General features: G+C 35.4%; 1 protein-coding gene across 4 annotated transcripts in view; it reads right to left on the bottom strand.

The window, feature by feature from the left end:
* Positions 1-15382, bottom strand: part of LOC148612439 (uncharacterized) — a 128596-nt gene that overhangs the window by 53392 nt on the left and 59822 nt on the right. For 3 of the 4 annotated variants that reach the window (XM_088593860.1, XM_088593857.1, XM_088593858.1), the window contains exons 6-7: positions 7047-7109; positions 4689-4788 (exon numbers count right to left, since the gene is read on the bottom strand). In XM_088593860.1, the coding sequence (XP_088449986.1) occupies positions 4689-4788; positions 7047-7109 (163 nt within the window). Of the gene's footprint in view, positions 1-4688; positions 4789-7046; positions 7110-15062; positions 15111-15382 lie in introns of those variants that run through there. The other variant, XM_088593861.1, reaches the window with a different exon arrangement.

The following is a 15382-nucleotide window of genomic DNA, read 5'->3' as shown; positions in this document are numbered from 1 at the left end:
GGTCGGCATTCCAATGGGAACAAATTGTGCTCCTTTACTTGCTGACCTATTTCTTCACTCTTATGAGGCAGACTTTATAGCTGATCTGATAAAAAAGAAAGAATATCGTTTGGCTAGATCCTTCAATCTCAGTACCGCTATATAGATGACGTATTATCTTTAAACAATCCTAAATTCGGGGATTTGATACATCGCATCTAACCAAAGAAACTTGAGATAAAGGATACTACAGCCACTGTGAGGTCTGTCTCATATCTTGACCTACAATTAGAAATCGATGGTAAAGGAAAACTATTAACCAAACTTTACTACAACGTGATGACTTTTCATTCAGAATTGTCAACTTTCCTTTCATCTGTGGCAACATCCCTTCGGCTCCTGCGTATTGAGTGTTCATATCACAACTCATACGTTATGCCAGAGCTTGCCGAAACTACGCAGACTTTTTGTATCGTGCTAGAACTCTAACAAATAGGCTTCTGGAACAGAGTTATGTCGCTATAAGATTGAAGTCATCTCTACAGAAGTTTTATGATCGTCATCACGAACTCGTGGATCGTTATGGTGTATCCATCAGCACCATGAAAACTGATTTATTTAATGGGTCATAGATTTCCTTTCCTCGTTTGTCTACCCCGGACTTTACTTTTTATGAGCAACTCGGCGGGTGTTTCTAGAAAAGCAGAGGACGCTTACTCTACCAGTGCACCTGGTCCATGCTCCCAGTTTTTAGTGGAGTCAGAGTTGCTCATTTACTTTTGTTACTTTGTATGTATGATTTTAGTTACTTTATGCTCTTTGTTGTGTATGTCTGTTTTCCATGTCTGGTCTTTGTCCCTGGATTACATTCTTTTGATTACCGCTATAACCTTGGTTCCCTTGATTACTCATTTATAGAGTTGAATTTATATGACTTTTGACCGAAAATCGAAAATCCCATTTTTCGCATGTTTTAATCAATTCTGACCACAAAAATCGCCAAATTTCATCAAAAGAACCCAAGAAGTATAAATTGTGATAAAACTAAGCAGAAACTAGCAAAAAAGGCCTTTTTTTATTGAAGCATTAATACCCTAGGGGTTTTGACATTGAAAAATATGTCAATTTAAGCGTTTTTTCGGCGGGGTGGGAGTACATTTTTGTCCTTTTTAACACAAAACCGTAAGTGTTACTGCAATTTTCTTGGTACCATTGTAAAGTTGAGACATTTGGCTATACGATTATTTCTAAAATTGTTTAGTTTGTTCATACATGCTAGGCCAGGAAGGCTAAGGCGCTCAAACCATTGAGTCACAAAAATCTTGGCTTTTTGACCCAGTGGGGTACAAATATAGGCTTATACAGAAAAAAAAATCCGAGAATATTCGTTGGCGACAAATTGATTCGGTAATGGGAGGTATAAAGGTACTTAAAAATCACCATGAAGTTGATAAGTGGGGATGGGTGCGCGGTTAACCCTCCCAGCCCATGGACTATTGTAGTACACAAATCCCACACGTGTCGTGAAAAGTGATCCACTGGCTTATATCAAATCTGCTTACATAATACTTAGTACGTATAATTATATTGATTAACAAGTTCATTTTCGTAAAATCATAGTCAAGTAGCAATGTCATGGAATCAAAATTTACTGTTGTCAACGAAGTATGCACCATACTTGAATCAGAATAACAAATCATCACATTTTAGTAATTCCTGATCCATTACGTTTTAGAACGGTTTAAATCCTATATAAACGGGAATTTGATTGGATGACAGATTTGCAAAACTTTAAAAGTAAGCCGATACTTGTTGAAAGTAAGCCGATAGAAATATCCCTATTGTGACATGATCCGCCACTCATAGAATAGACATAGACTTAATAACTATTTATTTAAATTCTTATGATTTAATTAAGTGTATTTATTTAGTCTGTGTGGTGTCTTTTTGTTGTGTATTGTTGTGATGGTGTGTGACTGATGTGTGAGAAAAGTCGTACGTGGGCTTATTTTTTCTTTTTATTTATTTGTCTTGTGGTTGTGGTGTAAATAAATGTATATTTTTACTTGGTTTGTAATTTGACGCCCTACTGACAAATTGCAGACTTTGATTTAGATTAAAACGGTTGTAAGAACACAGATGTGGATTCCCACTTCGTTACAGGTTCTTAAGACAGTATATGATTCAATTATACAAAACAGTACCAAGGAAAATTTTAGTTTCTACTATATTGATACTGGTTCAATACCAGAATGTGAAAATCGACAGATAGTGAAAAAAATATTGAAAGAATATCAGACAAACTCTCGGTTATGTATTTCAAATATGGCATATTTATCAATGCATTTAAGAATATGGTGAGTTAATCTCTCAAATTCAAAAAGACGATGTAGATGTAGAATATTATCCGATTATCATCAAAGAAAAGTACAATAAACAATACGAAACACAAGATAAAGGACAGTTCAAACAAATGAAACCGAAACCCAATCCCCAACAAATGTCAAGAAATTTCCGAAGACCTTGTAGTCAATCAAGATCAAGGTCGCAATCTTTACCTGCCATCCGCCAGAGTAAAGAGAAATCCAACATATGCACAAGTTCAGCGGAAAACCCAAGGGCATACACGGCAAAAGCAACCTCGTTGTGAACGAGAAAAAGACTTGAATATGTTTTAAATAAAATATCAATTAACAAAGTTTTCAGTCAACTAATGATGGTCAGTGCTTTTTTAAAAAAAATGAGTGGGTGGGACAAATACAACTCACTACATTATCAAATGAATCATCAGGTATTTAATGGACATTATATCCCTTATCCTGGTGTTACAATTACCTAACTGTACATCGTTATTACATTGGGTTTCTATTGACGTACAATGATACAGATATATGTTACGCTAAAATTTAAAATGTAAATAAGCAAAGTTTTCAGTCAACTAATAACCTTCAGTGCCCTAAATAAACTGAATTTGTAGGAATGTAGGAAAAAACAAATTACTAAATACTCAAGTGAATACCTGTGACGAATTAAAATCTTATCGATAGTAAACACAGAGCTTGAATATTGTTTTACTGCAACACAAGTCTTGAGCTGGTCTCGAAATTGTGAAAAATGTATTAGTCCAATTATGTACAAACACTGTAAAAAGTGCAAAGAAAGGAGGAACTACATGATTTTTTAAAAATTGTTTCTTGTGGATGTAAGTCACGGAATTTCTTAATTAACGACATTAACGACTCTCGCCTAGGATCAAGTTTGGCTTAGGCATTTCTGTTCGTACTAAAAACATAGGCAAACTGTATGGCTGTTTGAAAACAATCATAGGTGGCTCGGGATAGATTTTGGATAGTGTGGAGTTATTTTCAACAGAGGTTAAGCGCTCACGGATGGTACTTTTGTTTTTAGGCAAAAGTGGTAAGTAATAATACAATGAATTATTTTACATATTTTCTTTGCTTTGTACCGTAACAGGCTACTCCCGGCAATAGTATGATTTTCTACCATGATGGCGTCATCTATTTTCATTGAATCACTTCAAAAACAAAGTTAAAGATGCAACAGATATTTAAAACGAAGAAGCAAACCTGACAGTCACCATCTAATATTGTTATAAATCTTTTCGTCTCACCACCTTACTGAAGATAAAACATCGTTATCATCTTAGGGTCGTAATTTCTTCCAAAGTCCATGTCCCGTCAACGCAAACATCTTGATCGAGTAACTCGACAACTTTGCAAGAAATTTGAGGATTCAAGGAAAGATAGAAGGAATGTTAGAGTGATTCAGACATTGTATACAACTATCGGGTTAGACAAAAAATGAGTGGGATTCTGAAATGAGAAAAACTTAAATTTAAATATAGCCTAATTAAAACTGCAAGTGAGAACAGAGATAGTCACGACAACTTGAAAACAGAGGTATACATTGCCTTTCTTCATGATCTAGTAACCAATGACGATGTCATGCCTACAGACAATGGCAGAGTGCTGTAGTGTACTTGACAAATCCCCCTACACCAAAGAGGAACAGTATCAACTCAAAGACGACAGTTTTATATTTAACAAAGCAAACAAAGGATCTCAAAAAGAACACCTTAATTTTGAAAGGAAATAATAATTTGCAAATATATGGCACTCCTATAATAACACCTAGATAGGCTGTCTCGTACTACCATACATCGTGCACAAAGTTAGTCTTAAATTAATCCTACGAGGAGGAATGACCCGGCCAGCGAAAGCTACATTTTATATAGCCTAGCTAGAAGAGTGGTCTAGGGCGCTGGATTCTGTGCAGGAGGTGATGCCATAGATATCACAACGGTACGAGTTCGAGTCCCACGGAGGGAACGACAAAAAGTTGCAACAAATTGACAGTTCTAACATCGTTTGGAATTTATCAGATCATTCTTTGCATACTGTGAAAGTACTTTAATTCGTGGATACCAATTCTCGTGGATTAGGAAAGAAACACAAATTCGTGGATACTTGAATTCGCGGTTTGAATGTTTTCAGTGTACACATCAATGAGAATCTCTTATTCGTTGGGAACCTAATTTCGTGGTTTCGTCTACCCTACCCACGAAAACGACGAAAATTGGTATCCAATAGTACTTTTTACAGTACATTATCTTCCCTGTATTAATTTAATCAATGTAGCGAAAAGAGTCGTCACATTCTGAGACGTTCATGTATATATATATACATTACCTGCAACAAGAGATATTAGAGTTTGTTCCACACATGCTCTGGAATCACATATACAGGTTGAACCTCTATTTAACAGATTTGGCAAACAGTGCACCATATTCTGTAATAAAAGTTAACTTTACTAGCAGAGCTCATGAACGTATAATGTATTACAATAAATACATAAAATGTACATGGTTTTGTTGTTACAATAAAAAACCAAAATGTTTATGGTTTTGTTACAAAAAAAATAACCAAAATATACATCACAGTTATGTATATTGCAATACATCTAAATAACACACGCCTTTAAAACAATAAATGTAAATATGAACACCTTTTTGTAACTTATCTATTCAATCCTTTGTTCAACACTTATTCTATGTACATGCAGTCTGATCTTATGAAATGTGAAGTTTGCTTGAGTGCAAATTTAACAGTATCTTTCATTTTCTATCACTGCTCCGCGTATACTGTTGGCTGAGATAATAAAGTTCGCAAAATATTTCAATATTCCTGGTCCACGTTAGCTTCGTGAAATCATCATAAATGAGTAGTAAATTATATCAGTTAAATATAATACAATGTATAAGCTTTTATATGAAGGGTAGAAACAAAATTTACGATCTGTTAAACTCTAAACAAAAGTCAACTGGGGAAGTGAAAAGGGAAAGTCCGTACAAAGAAATGGCACCATCATAGTGAAAAAAGAAATGTTGCAAACCCGTATACAATGGTGCTTCAATTATGGATGATTATTTCAGGTATATATCAATATAAACAGGTATATTAAACCGCTATTAGTCAAACGGACCTTGACCATTTTCCTAAGGATTCCGACCACTAGTAGGCCAGTATCAAATCCTATTTAAAAAGCCAAAATTTTCATTCAGATCTGTAGAAAAAATCTTGGTGTTACCGAAAATGCATTTTTGTTATTATAAGATAGTTGAAAAGTACAAAAACTAGTAACAATGGTTGTAGGAGTCAAATGTATAGAGCGTCTTTGATTCATTTTATTGACAGAATTACGAAAATGTATTTTGAACGAAAATAGGTAGGTGCTTAAAACATGTGGTGAGCAAACGCAGGAGATTGTATGTTTGATACATCATGGTTTTAAAGCGCAATGCTATGATAGGTGTTTTCGTCTGCACATTTTAATAGCTAACCTGTGCGCCCCCCCCCCCCAATCTGTACATTTGACTCCAACAATCACTGCACTATTTTGAACGAAAATAGGTAGGTGCTTAAAACATGTGGTGAGCAAACGCAGGAGATTGTATGTTTGATACATCATGGTTTTAAAGCGCAATGCTACGAAAGGTGTTTTCGTCTGCACATTTTAATAGCTAACCTGTGCCCCCCCCCCAATCTGTACATTTGACTCCAACAATCACTGCACATTGTACAGTTCCAAGGTAGTGATAGCATGCACGTTTTACACCATATATTTATTTGGATCAAAATAGCAGGTGCACAATGGGAATACGTAATTAAGATTCAGTAAAAGTTTCGTTCAAATCTATGAAAATTTTATTCAACTCTTTTAAGTGGTGTAGATGGAGTAATTGATAATAGATGCTCCGCCTGTGTGACGGAAGGAAGTACGGACGGAGGAACGGATGATATTCCTATCACTTATATACCCCCACTTGCAAAACAAAAATCATGTGATTTTGTCCTAGAAACTCTTAAGTTGGCTTGCTTGATTTATTCATTTCGATATCAGATTTGAGGAACGTGTTATCAGATTTATATACATAAGGGGAAGGTTAATAAGTAAAATGTTCTTATTCTTGTAATTATATACAAGTATAAAAGTATCCCACGTTGAAACAAGTAGGTCAACAAATTTTGGAATACAAAATATGTAGGCACTTGTTCAGTTGTACAAGAAAATTGTTCTGCTTCCTGTAGATAGATCATACCTTATATCTATGGAATGTGGAATTTCCTAGTTTTCTTGAAGATGACCTTGAATGATCATATTTTAGAATCGTAATGGTAAAACATGGCCAAACTAAGGTATATTTACAAATACATTTAATTGAGCCTTAATAAAGGCAATATTTTACAAAATTGTATACATGTATGATTTCTAGATGGAATTGTTGCAGGAAATTTATGAATTTATATACAACGAACACTTAAGTAACATTATTTCACATCTCAATGAGAAAACTACTGTAACTTTGTTATAAAAAGAAATATATTCCACTTACATAGAACTATGACCCCTTTCACATTATGATTTTTCGGAATGATAGAAAAGAATGCTTCGTGTAATAGGTACGATTTATCCGGCGTATTATTTCCAATAATAAAATAATATTGTCAAAATGCACTAAGTCAACTTGAAGAGTAATTTGCACTTACATGTACTTCATGATCACACCTAAGATGAATGTGTCCTTCCGGATTTTCTTCTATTCTGCATTTCTAAAATCAACAAAAATATACGTTGTATACGGCACATTTCTACAAAAAACTTATTTACTCACAAGAAAGAAGTTTTAACAAGATCTTAGCATGTAAAGAAGACGGACGAAAGATTCATAATAATAAAATTCTGCTTATAAATATTTTGTAGTTTTGTATATGATACAAATGATCATGTAAGTATGCTTAACACAGATACAAAGTCAAACTTTTCTGATGGTTTTCTCAAACTCTTCTGACCGACTACGGTTTTAACGTTCTTGACTACCCTTTCGGGTCTTGAATACTTGTCGGTAAAGTTATACTCTTTACAGGATAGTTGTGATGTCCATCAACTGTATTTGGGATGACTTTAATCATAGAGAAAGGAGAATAAAACTGCAATGTAAAAATTTTTTCGCCCATGTCAAAAAGGTGGAATCAAGACTGTCTACAAATACCTCTGGGAAGGTAATGATATCATGAGCACACAGTCGAACAGAGTAACATGGAGGAAATGACAAACGGAAAGTCGTTTAAAGAAGTTGAATAGGTAGCGGGAAATAAAATGTAACTTGATAAGGAACTTGGGGTGAAGGGAGTTGTGTAATCTTGACTTCCGGTTGATATGAATGGAAGTGTTTATGATTCTCTCAAAGAAAGGCTATTTTCTACAGGATTCAGGTCACGTTCCATCTGGATATTTCTTGTGCTCGGACTTATAATGTATTCCTTTATGTGATTGAATTTTGAGATTACCTTTTCATAAACATAATTATATTCATATTACCTATTTCAAAATCAATACATACACAACCTAAAAACTACTCACTAGGGTATTTAGTGTACGACCGTATAATACCCTCTAGCACAGTTTACTTCAGATTGGACTTTGGACCCTGGTCACTATACGCCAAGTGAGAATCGATTTTCTCAGTCACTGTACTTTATATGGTCGTCATAAAGATGGTTGAAATAGAGAATGGAGCGGTTTTTAGACTTTTATCAGCGACAATAAGACGAAAGAGAGACATTTTAATAAACTCAATGATTTTCATTGACTGAGCTCGAGGCGAATTATAGAGACCTTATGATTGCGGAGACGAATGTTCTCGTTCCGGACATGCACCATTTGGTTATTAATACATCATGCCACTACATTTCGAACTACCTACAAAACGAATGCGAGACTTTGGTCAGTCAGTACAGAAGAGGTCCAGGAAAGGACAAAGTGATACCAAGTAGCGATACACAAACAGCCGCAGCTTGAAGAGGTAGTGTCGATATGCCAAATGATAACATGGGTTTCTCTCTGTCAGACTCAATGGACATGCTAAGTTTAAATGACATTGTACCGAGCCCATCGAAAACTCATGATCAGCGATACTCTGATATTCAAGAGTCTTTAGATGTTAGTACTATTTCACCGAAGAAAGTACAGTCACAACCCGATCATGTTGAAGGAATGCCCATCAAAGAATAAATGACACGAAATCACAAAGTACTCAATGCAAAAAGAAATATAGAGGCCACAGGAAAAAGCTAGTAGTAGATAAAATAAACTATATTTGTAGCGGAAAGGAGACAGGTCGTTCGATTCAACGTAACATGTGTCAACTTTGGTATCATGATAAAGGTGTGGGCATACCGACAGGCGAAAACGCTGGTTTCTGGACTTGCTTTACATGTCAAGAGATGCCGAGCTTGGCGAAACGTATAAGTGATCAGCTAAAAGCAATTATTAAAATTTAAGAAAAAAAATATTGACAAATTCGTAAGGAAACTAGATAATCATGAAATACAAGAATCTACATGTGTGCCTATAAGACTCAATAGCGTAAAAATTACTGAACTCTTGGGTTCGTTGAAATTTGGGAAGGCGTTTGGACCCGACGGTATCCCGAACGAATGCTTAAAATATGGTGGTAGTGCCATTGTACATTCTCTTGTTAACTATTTTACATTAATAACGGATCTTGAAGAAGTCCCAAATGAGTGGCACGAAGGGATAATAAAATCCTTACTAAATGTGGCTCATGTTGCTATTTAGATAACTATAGAGGTATTACACTCACCCCTAATGTCTATGAACTATACTGTAAAGTCATAGAGGATAATCTGATGGACCATATTGAAATCCAAAATATATTAGGTGAAGAGCAGACGTACGGAAAACAACCTGTTTACACTTCAGGCCTCTGTTCAATCCAAAAGTCTAATAAAAAGAAAACGTTTTGGATTTTCGGCCTATCAAAAGCGTTTGACAGAGTTTGGACAACTGGTCTGTTTTATTTATTATGGAAAAATGGTAAAAATGGGAAATGATTAAAAAACAATCGCAATTGGAACATGATGTCAACCTCATTGTGACTTTCGCCATTTTTAACTCATTCGGATTTATTGTTTCTTTTAACTTAATATACCAGAACCACTTTTTCCAAACAGAATAACAGCCAATATGGGAGGTTATCCAGTTCCACAACTCTTAGAGTACTGTTAACATGGGTAGAGGGCTGCTTGACCAATTTTTGATTGATGAAATATTTTTATTTTTCTATATATTTCTTGGTCGTGGATATGTTAAATCCCCAAAACTCAAATCATTACAAATATATTTGACCCATAAAAAACAAGATTTCGTGGACCTCCACAAGGTGTAAAATATACTGGAATGAAATACGTATTTTCCCTGCCTGTGTATGTTATTAATTCTAAAATTACAAAACATATGCTTGAAAGAGTATTCAAGGGAACCAAGGTTATAGCGGTAATCAAAAGAAGGTAATCCAGGGACAAAGACCAGACATGGAAAACAGACATACACAACAAAGAACATAAAGTAACTAAAATCACACATACAAAGTAACAAAAGTAAATGAGCAACTCGGACATTACTAAAAACTGGGAGCATGGACCAGGTGCACCGGTAGGGTAAGCGTCCTTTGCTTTTCTAGAAACACCCGCCGAGTTGCTCATAAAAAGTCAAGTCCGGGGTAGACAAACGAGGAAAGGAAAACTATGACCCGTTGAATAAATCAGTTTTCATGGTGCTGATGGATACACCATAACGATCCACGAGTTCATGATGATGACCATAAAACTTCTGTAGTGATGACTTCAATCTTGAAGCAACATAACCCTGTTCCATAAGCCTATTTGTTAGAGTTCTAGCGCGATACAAAAAGTTTGCATAGTTTCGGCAAGCTCTGGCATAACGTATGAGTTGTGATATGAACGCTCCAAAACGCAGGAGCCGAAGGATGTTGCCACAGATGAAAGGAAAGTTGACAATTCTGAATGAAAAGTCATCACGTTTGTCTTAAAGTTTGGTCAATAGTTTTCCTTTACCATCGATTTCTAAGAGTAGGTCAAGATATGAAGCTGACTTCACAGTGTCTGTAGTATCCTTTATCTCAAGTGCTTTTGGGTAGATGCGATGTATCAAATCCCCGAAATTAGGATTGTTTAAAGATAATACGTCATCTACATAGCGGAAACTGAGATTGAAGGATCTAGCCAAACGATATTCTTTCTTTCTGATCAGATCAGCTATAAAGTCAGCCTAATAGGAGTGAAGGAATAGGTCAGCAAGTAAAGGAGCGCAATTTGTTCCCATTGGAATGCCGACCGTTTGTTGAAAAACACGTCCACCACACTGGACAAATATGTTGTCGATTAAAAATTCCAGCATTTTGTAAACATCTTCCTCTGTATATTTGGAAGATGGTTTGGAATTATTTCTTACAAAGTATGAGGAATCTCTGCCAAGAGCTATATATTTGTATCTAGGTGTACCATCTTTTTTGGAAAAACAACGATGTATCATGTTTTTAAGTCGGGATTTTAACTGAGTATGGGGAATAGAAGTATACAGTGTTGAAAAATCATAGGTTTTAATGCTATTATATTCAGATAATAGTCTTGAACTGATTGTCTTCAAAAGATCTTTCGAATTTTTCAGGATTCACATTGAATTAATACCACTACGGGAGTAACAAGCGGTGTGGTAGGACTGCAGACCTTCTTTGACAGTTGTGAGTATAGAAGTTAAAAGTTTTGAAAGAGGTTTGGTGGTACATTTTGCAGATCCAGCTATGAAGCGTTGTTTGTATCTATTCTTGTGAAATGTAGGAATCCAGTACTAGAGGGGCTATCCCCTTCCTTTTTCGAAGTTTCTGGATCCGTCACACAATACCAACAGAAATTTCAATTTTTAACAAATCTACACAAGAAAAAAATATTTGGTCCACTAAGTCCTTAATTTAAGCAATACAATGTAGGAATACAGTGTAATATTAAAAGTTAACGTTCTGAATCGCCCGACATCAATTAAATGCTTTACTCTATGAATAGTTCAATATATGCCACTAATTATATGTACAACCTTCATCACCTAGATGTACGGTTATCAAATATTAGAAAAAAATATGGCTGATGCATGAGTCGTTCAGTTGAAATCGTTTGGATCATTTGAACATTAAAAGTTACTTTCTGTCTTTAAGGGATTTAAACATTATAGCGAAAGACAGCATAATCTGCAAATACCGCCCTTGGAGGGCTATATAATTCAAATAGCAGCTAATATTTAAGAATCGAATTAAACAATTGTAGAGTTCTATCGATTTAACTTCAAAATTTGGGGTTAAAACTGCAAATATGCAAAATTTCACATTTCAAGGGCTTAATATTGTGTCTTCTTAAAACTTTCATCAACTGGCGACTTTTGTTGGCATCATCGTCAAGATTCTTTCATCCTTTGATAGTTTCTTTTCATCTATAATGGTTTCAATATACAAATGTACTGGTTGATTGATTGTATGTTTGCAAATGACCTGCTTGAACGTTATTTTTGTCTTTCAACAATGAAATAAGAAGTCTTCCTTCAATTTCAAATTAATTGAGGCTTTCGGAAGCCATTGAAATGAGGATATTGCCATAAAGTCTGGTTTGTTTCTTTCTATCTTGTATGGTTTTCAGGATATTAGCAGAAATCTGCAAGACGTTTTATCGCCTTTCATTACTTAACTGCAGGTTGTTTTAAAGCTCGACCTTATTGATAATAAGACAGTTCAAAACATGACTACGAAAAAAGGTTTTTTTTTCTATGTATTGTAGTGTTCAATTGAATTTTGAATTAGGAGTCATTCTACAATATCGATCCTCTGACGATTTCTGTTAAGCTACCTTTCATTATTTTCTACTATCCCTCACAATTGTTCAGATATACATGGAAACAATATACTTAGTCACTTACGTTCATATCCGATTTGAATATATATAACGAATTTATTAGGCCAATACTATCGTGTGACTCAGACGGTCAAAATGAGACGGCGTAAAGGTAACGCTTCCACTTGCATTATTTTGAAACTACGAATTCGAGACAACCGAGTGCTTTGTATTTAAGTGTAGAGATCTACCTATGATAGAACTCTACATAATCTGAAAATATCAGTTTTCAAAATTAATGGTTTAAACAAGAGGAATGAAAGAAAAACTAGCTTGGACGTCGCCCAGTATAAAAAGGTCCGAATCTGACAGCAGATCGGATACTCTGTTGTCTTGTAAGTATGTGGTGTCCCCAGATGGGAATCTTAGCACACTCACATCTGGTATGGAAAGTGCCCCGACCAATTCAACTGAAAGTACCCAATCACACATTTAGTCTGCAGACCATCTATTCCAGTACAAAAATTCTGACTTTTAAAATTATTAAACCATGTTCCATCACTTTAAACGATATATTTGACTACAACGATGACAAACCACATTGTACCATATCAAAATGTGGTATTAAAAATTGCAAAACATGCAACATTCTTATAACCGACCCTTACTTCTCCAGTTCCCTTACAAACAAAACTTTCTATACAAGAAGTCACGATGACTTAAGTTGCAAATCAACAAACTTAATATATGGATTAGAATGCAACTTATGTGGTTTAATATATGACAGAGGAACTCAAGAACGATTAAATAAAAAATGTGCGGTCATCGTTCGGGAATTAACACCACCAAATTCCAGACAATTTATCAAAACTTTAATCAACAAGATCATTCAATCCTCTTCATGAAAGTTCGTATTTTAGAAAAAATTTACCATCCTACAAACAGTCCCGTTCTGAGTAAAAACTATCGTAGGGAAAGAGAGGAGTACTGGGTACGCAGACTAAGTACTGCAATACCTTACGGATGCAATGACAACATCAAAAGTATAGGAAGCCAATATAACAATAGCATAAACGTGATGAATTTATTTGACAAAAATCCAAGACGGGAAAGGAGTCATGGCCATCGCCACTATACGTCACCTAAGTTACATGATGTCTCCATAGATGGTCTCCTTCCTTTCATACAAAAACCTCTTGGACTTCATCCCATTAGAACCAAACTTTATTCTATACCTCTCACTCTACTACATTCCCTTTACAAAACAAGTATTGACACTCCTGTTTCTGACCCCACCTCATCATTATACAGACTATATCCATTGCATCCAAAATTTTCAATTATAAAAGGCTATTGCAGAACCTGAAAATTGAGGACTTCAAGGCTAAACCACCTGACTGTTCTTGCAAAACCTCTCCATTCAAATATGGTCCTTCTGGTCACGTCGTTACGGGAGATTTAACCATTATCGAAAACGAATCTCTGCGTAATCTCCTTTCTAAAGGTCCAAAGTACCATGAACCACGCTCCATAAATTGGAATTATAACTTTAAAGTTCTTATGGATGCCGTCGATGACTATACAAGAAAATGGATAAAACGAGAACAAGAAGACATTGATTTTCTGTCAGAGTGATTAAAGGCCGTGAGGTATTTAATTTTATAACGAATGAAAGTTTTAAGTAGGTCAATGAGTGCCAAGGCTACATCAGTTTTCAAAGACCCCGATGTAGTAAAAACATTGTCTACTATACATGACAAATATGTTGTCGTACCAGCAGACAAAGCCCAAAACAACATTGTTTTTGTCTACAAAACGTTTTATATCAAATGTTTATTATCAGAGGTAGACGTAGAAAATAATAGCAGTGATAAGACCTACACTGCTACCACTCTCTCCGAAGAAGAGATTGTGGAAAACCATAAACCTGTGCTATCCTCTTTTGGTCTCTCTACCAAGGACGATGATTGTGATTTACCGTCTATGTACTGGATTCCTAAACTTCACAAGAATAGATACAAACAACGCTTCATAGCTGGATCTGCAAAATGTACCACCAAACCCCTTTCAAAACTTTTAACTTCTATACTCACAACTGTCAAAGAAGGTCTGCAGTCCTACCACAACACTTGTTACTCCCGCAGTGGTATTAATTCAATGTGGATCCTGAAAAATTAGAAAGATCTTTTGAAGACAATCACTTCAAGACTATTATCTGAATATAATAGCATTAAAACCTATGATTTTTCAACACTGTATACTTCTATTCCCCATAATCAGTTAAAATCCCGACTTAAAAACATGATACATCGTTGTTTTTTTTTTCAAAAAAGATGGTACACCTAGATACAAATATATAGCTCTTGGTAGAGAGTCCTCATACTTTGTAAGAAATAATTCCGAATCATCTTCCAAATATACAGAAGAAGATGTTTACAAAATGCTGGAATTTTTAATCGACAACATATTTGTCCAGTGTGGTGGACGTGTTTTTCAACAAACGGTCGGCATTCCAATGGGAACAAATTGTGCTCCTTTACTTGCTGACCTATTCCTTCACTCTTATGAGGCTGACTTTATAGCTGATCTGATCAGAAAGAAAGAATATCGTTTGGCTAGATCCTTCAATCTCAGTTTCACACACTGATTTAAACAAAAACTGTACGGTACTCTTATAAGAGCAATTGAAAGGATGATTGTGTAATAGTGCTGCGGACGGCTAAGGATTTTTCCAACCTTAATAAGCCTAGAGGGTATACGGCTATAGCATATATCAATGGAAAAATAAATCAATTTGTCACCTACCACCCCACCTTTCCTCTTCGCCCAGTGGAACATAAGGCCGCAACAAGTTCACTCCATTTCCCTCTGTCCTTCGCCACGTGTTGTGCTTGTCCCAGGCTGTATCCAAAACCTTGAAGCTTGGCTAGGACTGTTCTCCTCCAGGTGGTACGGGGTCTGCCAGATTTTCTCTTTCCAGGTGGTGTCCATTAACTTGTAGTTGTTGAATATCAATCTTTTCTAACTAAAAAGTTCTAAAGTTTTCTACTATTTTGCATTAATTAAAGGAAGGGACAAAGATCACTCGACCCAAATACACTTTGTTAGGTAGTTTAAGTGAAATC

Source organism: Perna viridis, chromosome 7 (genome assembly GCF_037379345.1).
Source record: "Perna viridis isolate PV_CMFRI_1.1 ecotype Kerala chromosome 7, ASM3737934v1, whole genome shotgun sequence".
NCBI classification, from domain to species: domain Eukaryota; kingdom Metazoa; phylum Mollusca; class Bivalvia; order Mytilida; family Mytilidae; genus Perna; species Perna viridis.
The sequence above is the reverse complement of the archived record's forward strand: the minus strand, read 5'-3'. Positions and strand labels throughout refer to the sequence as shown.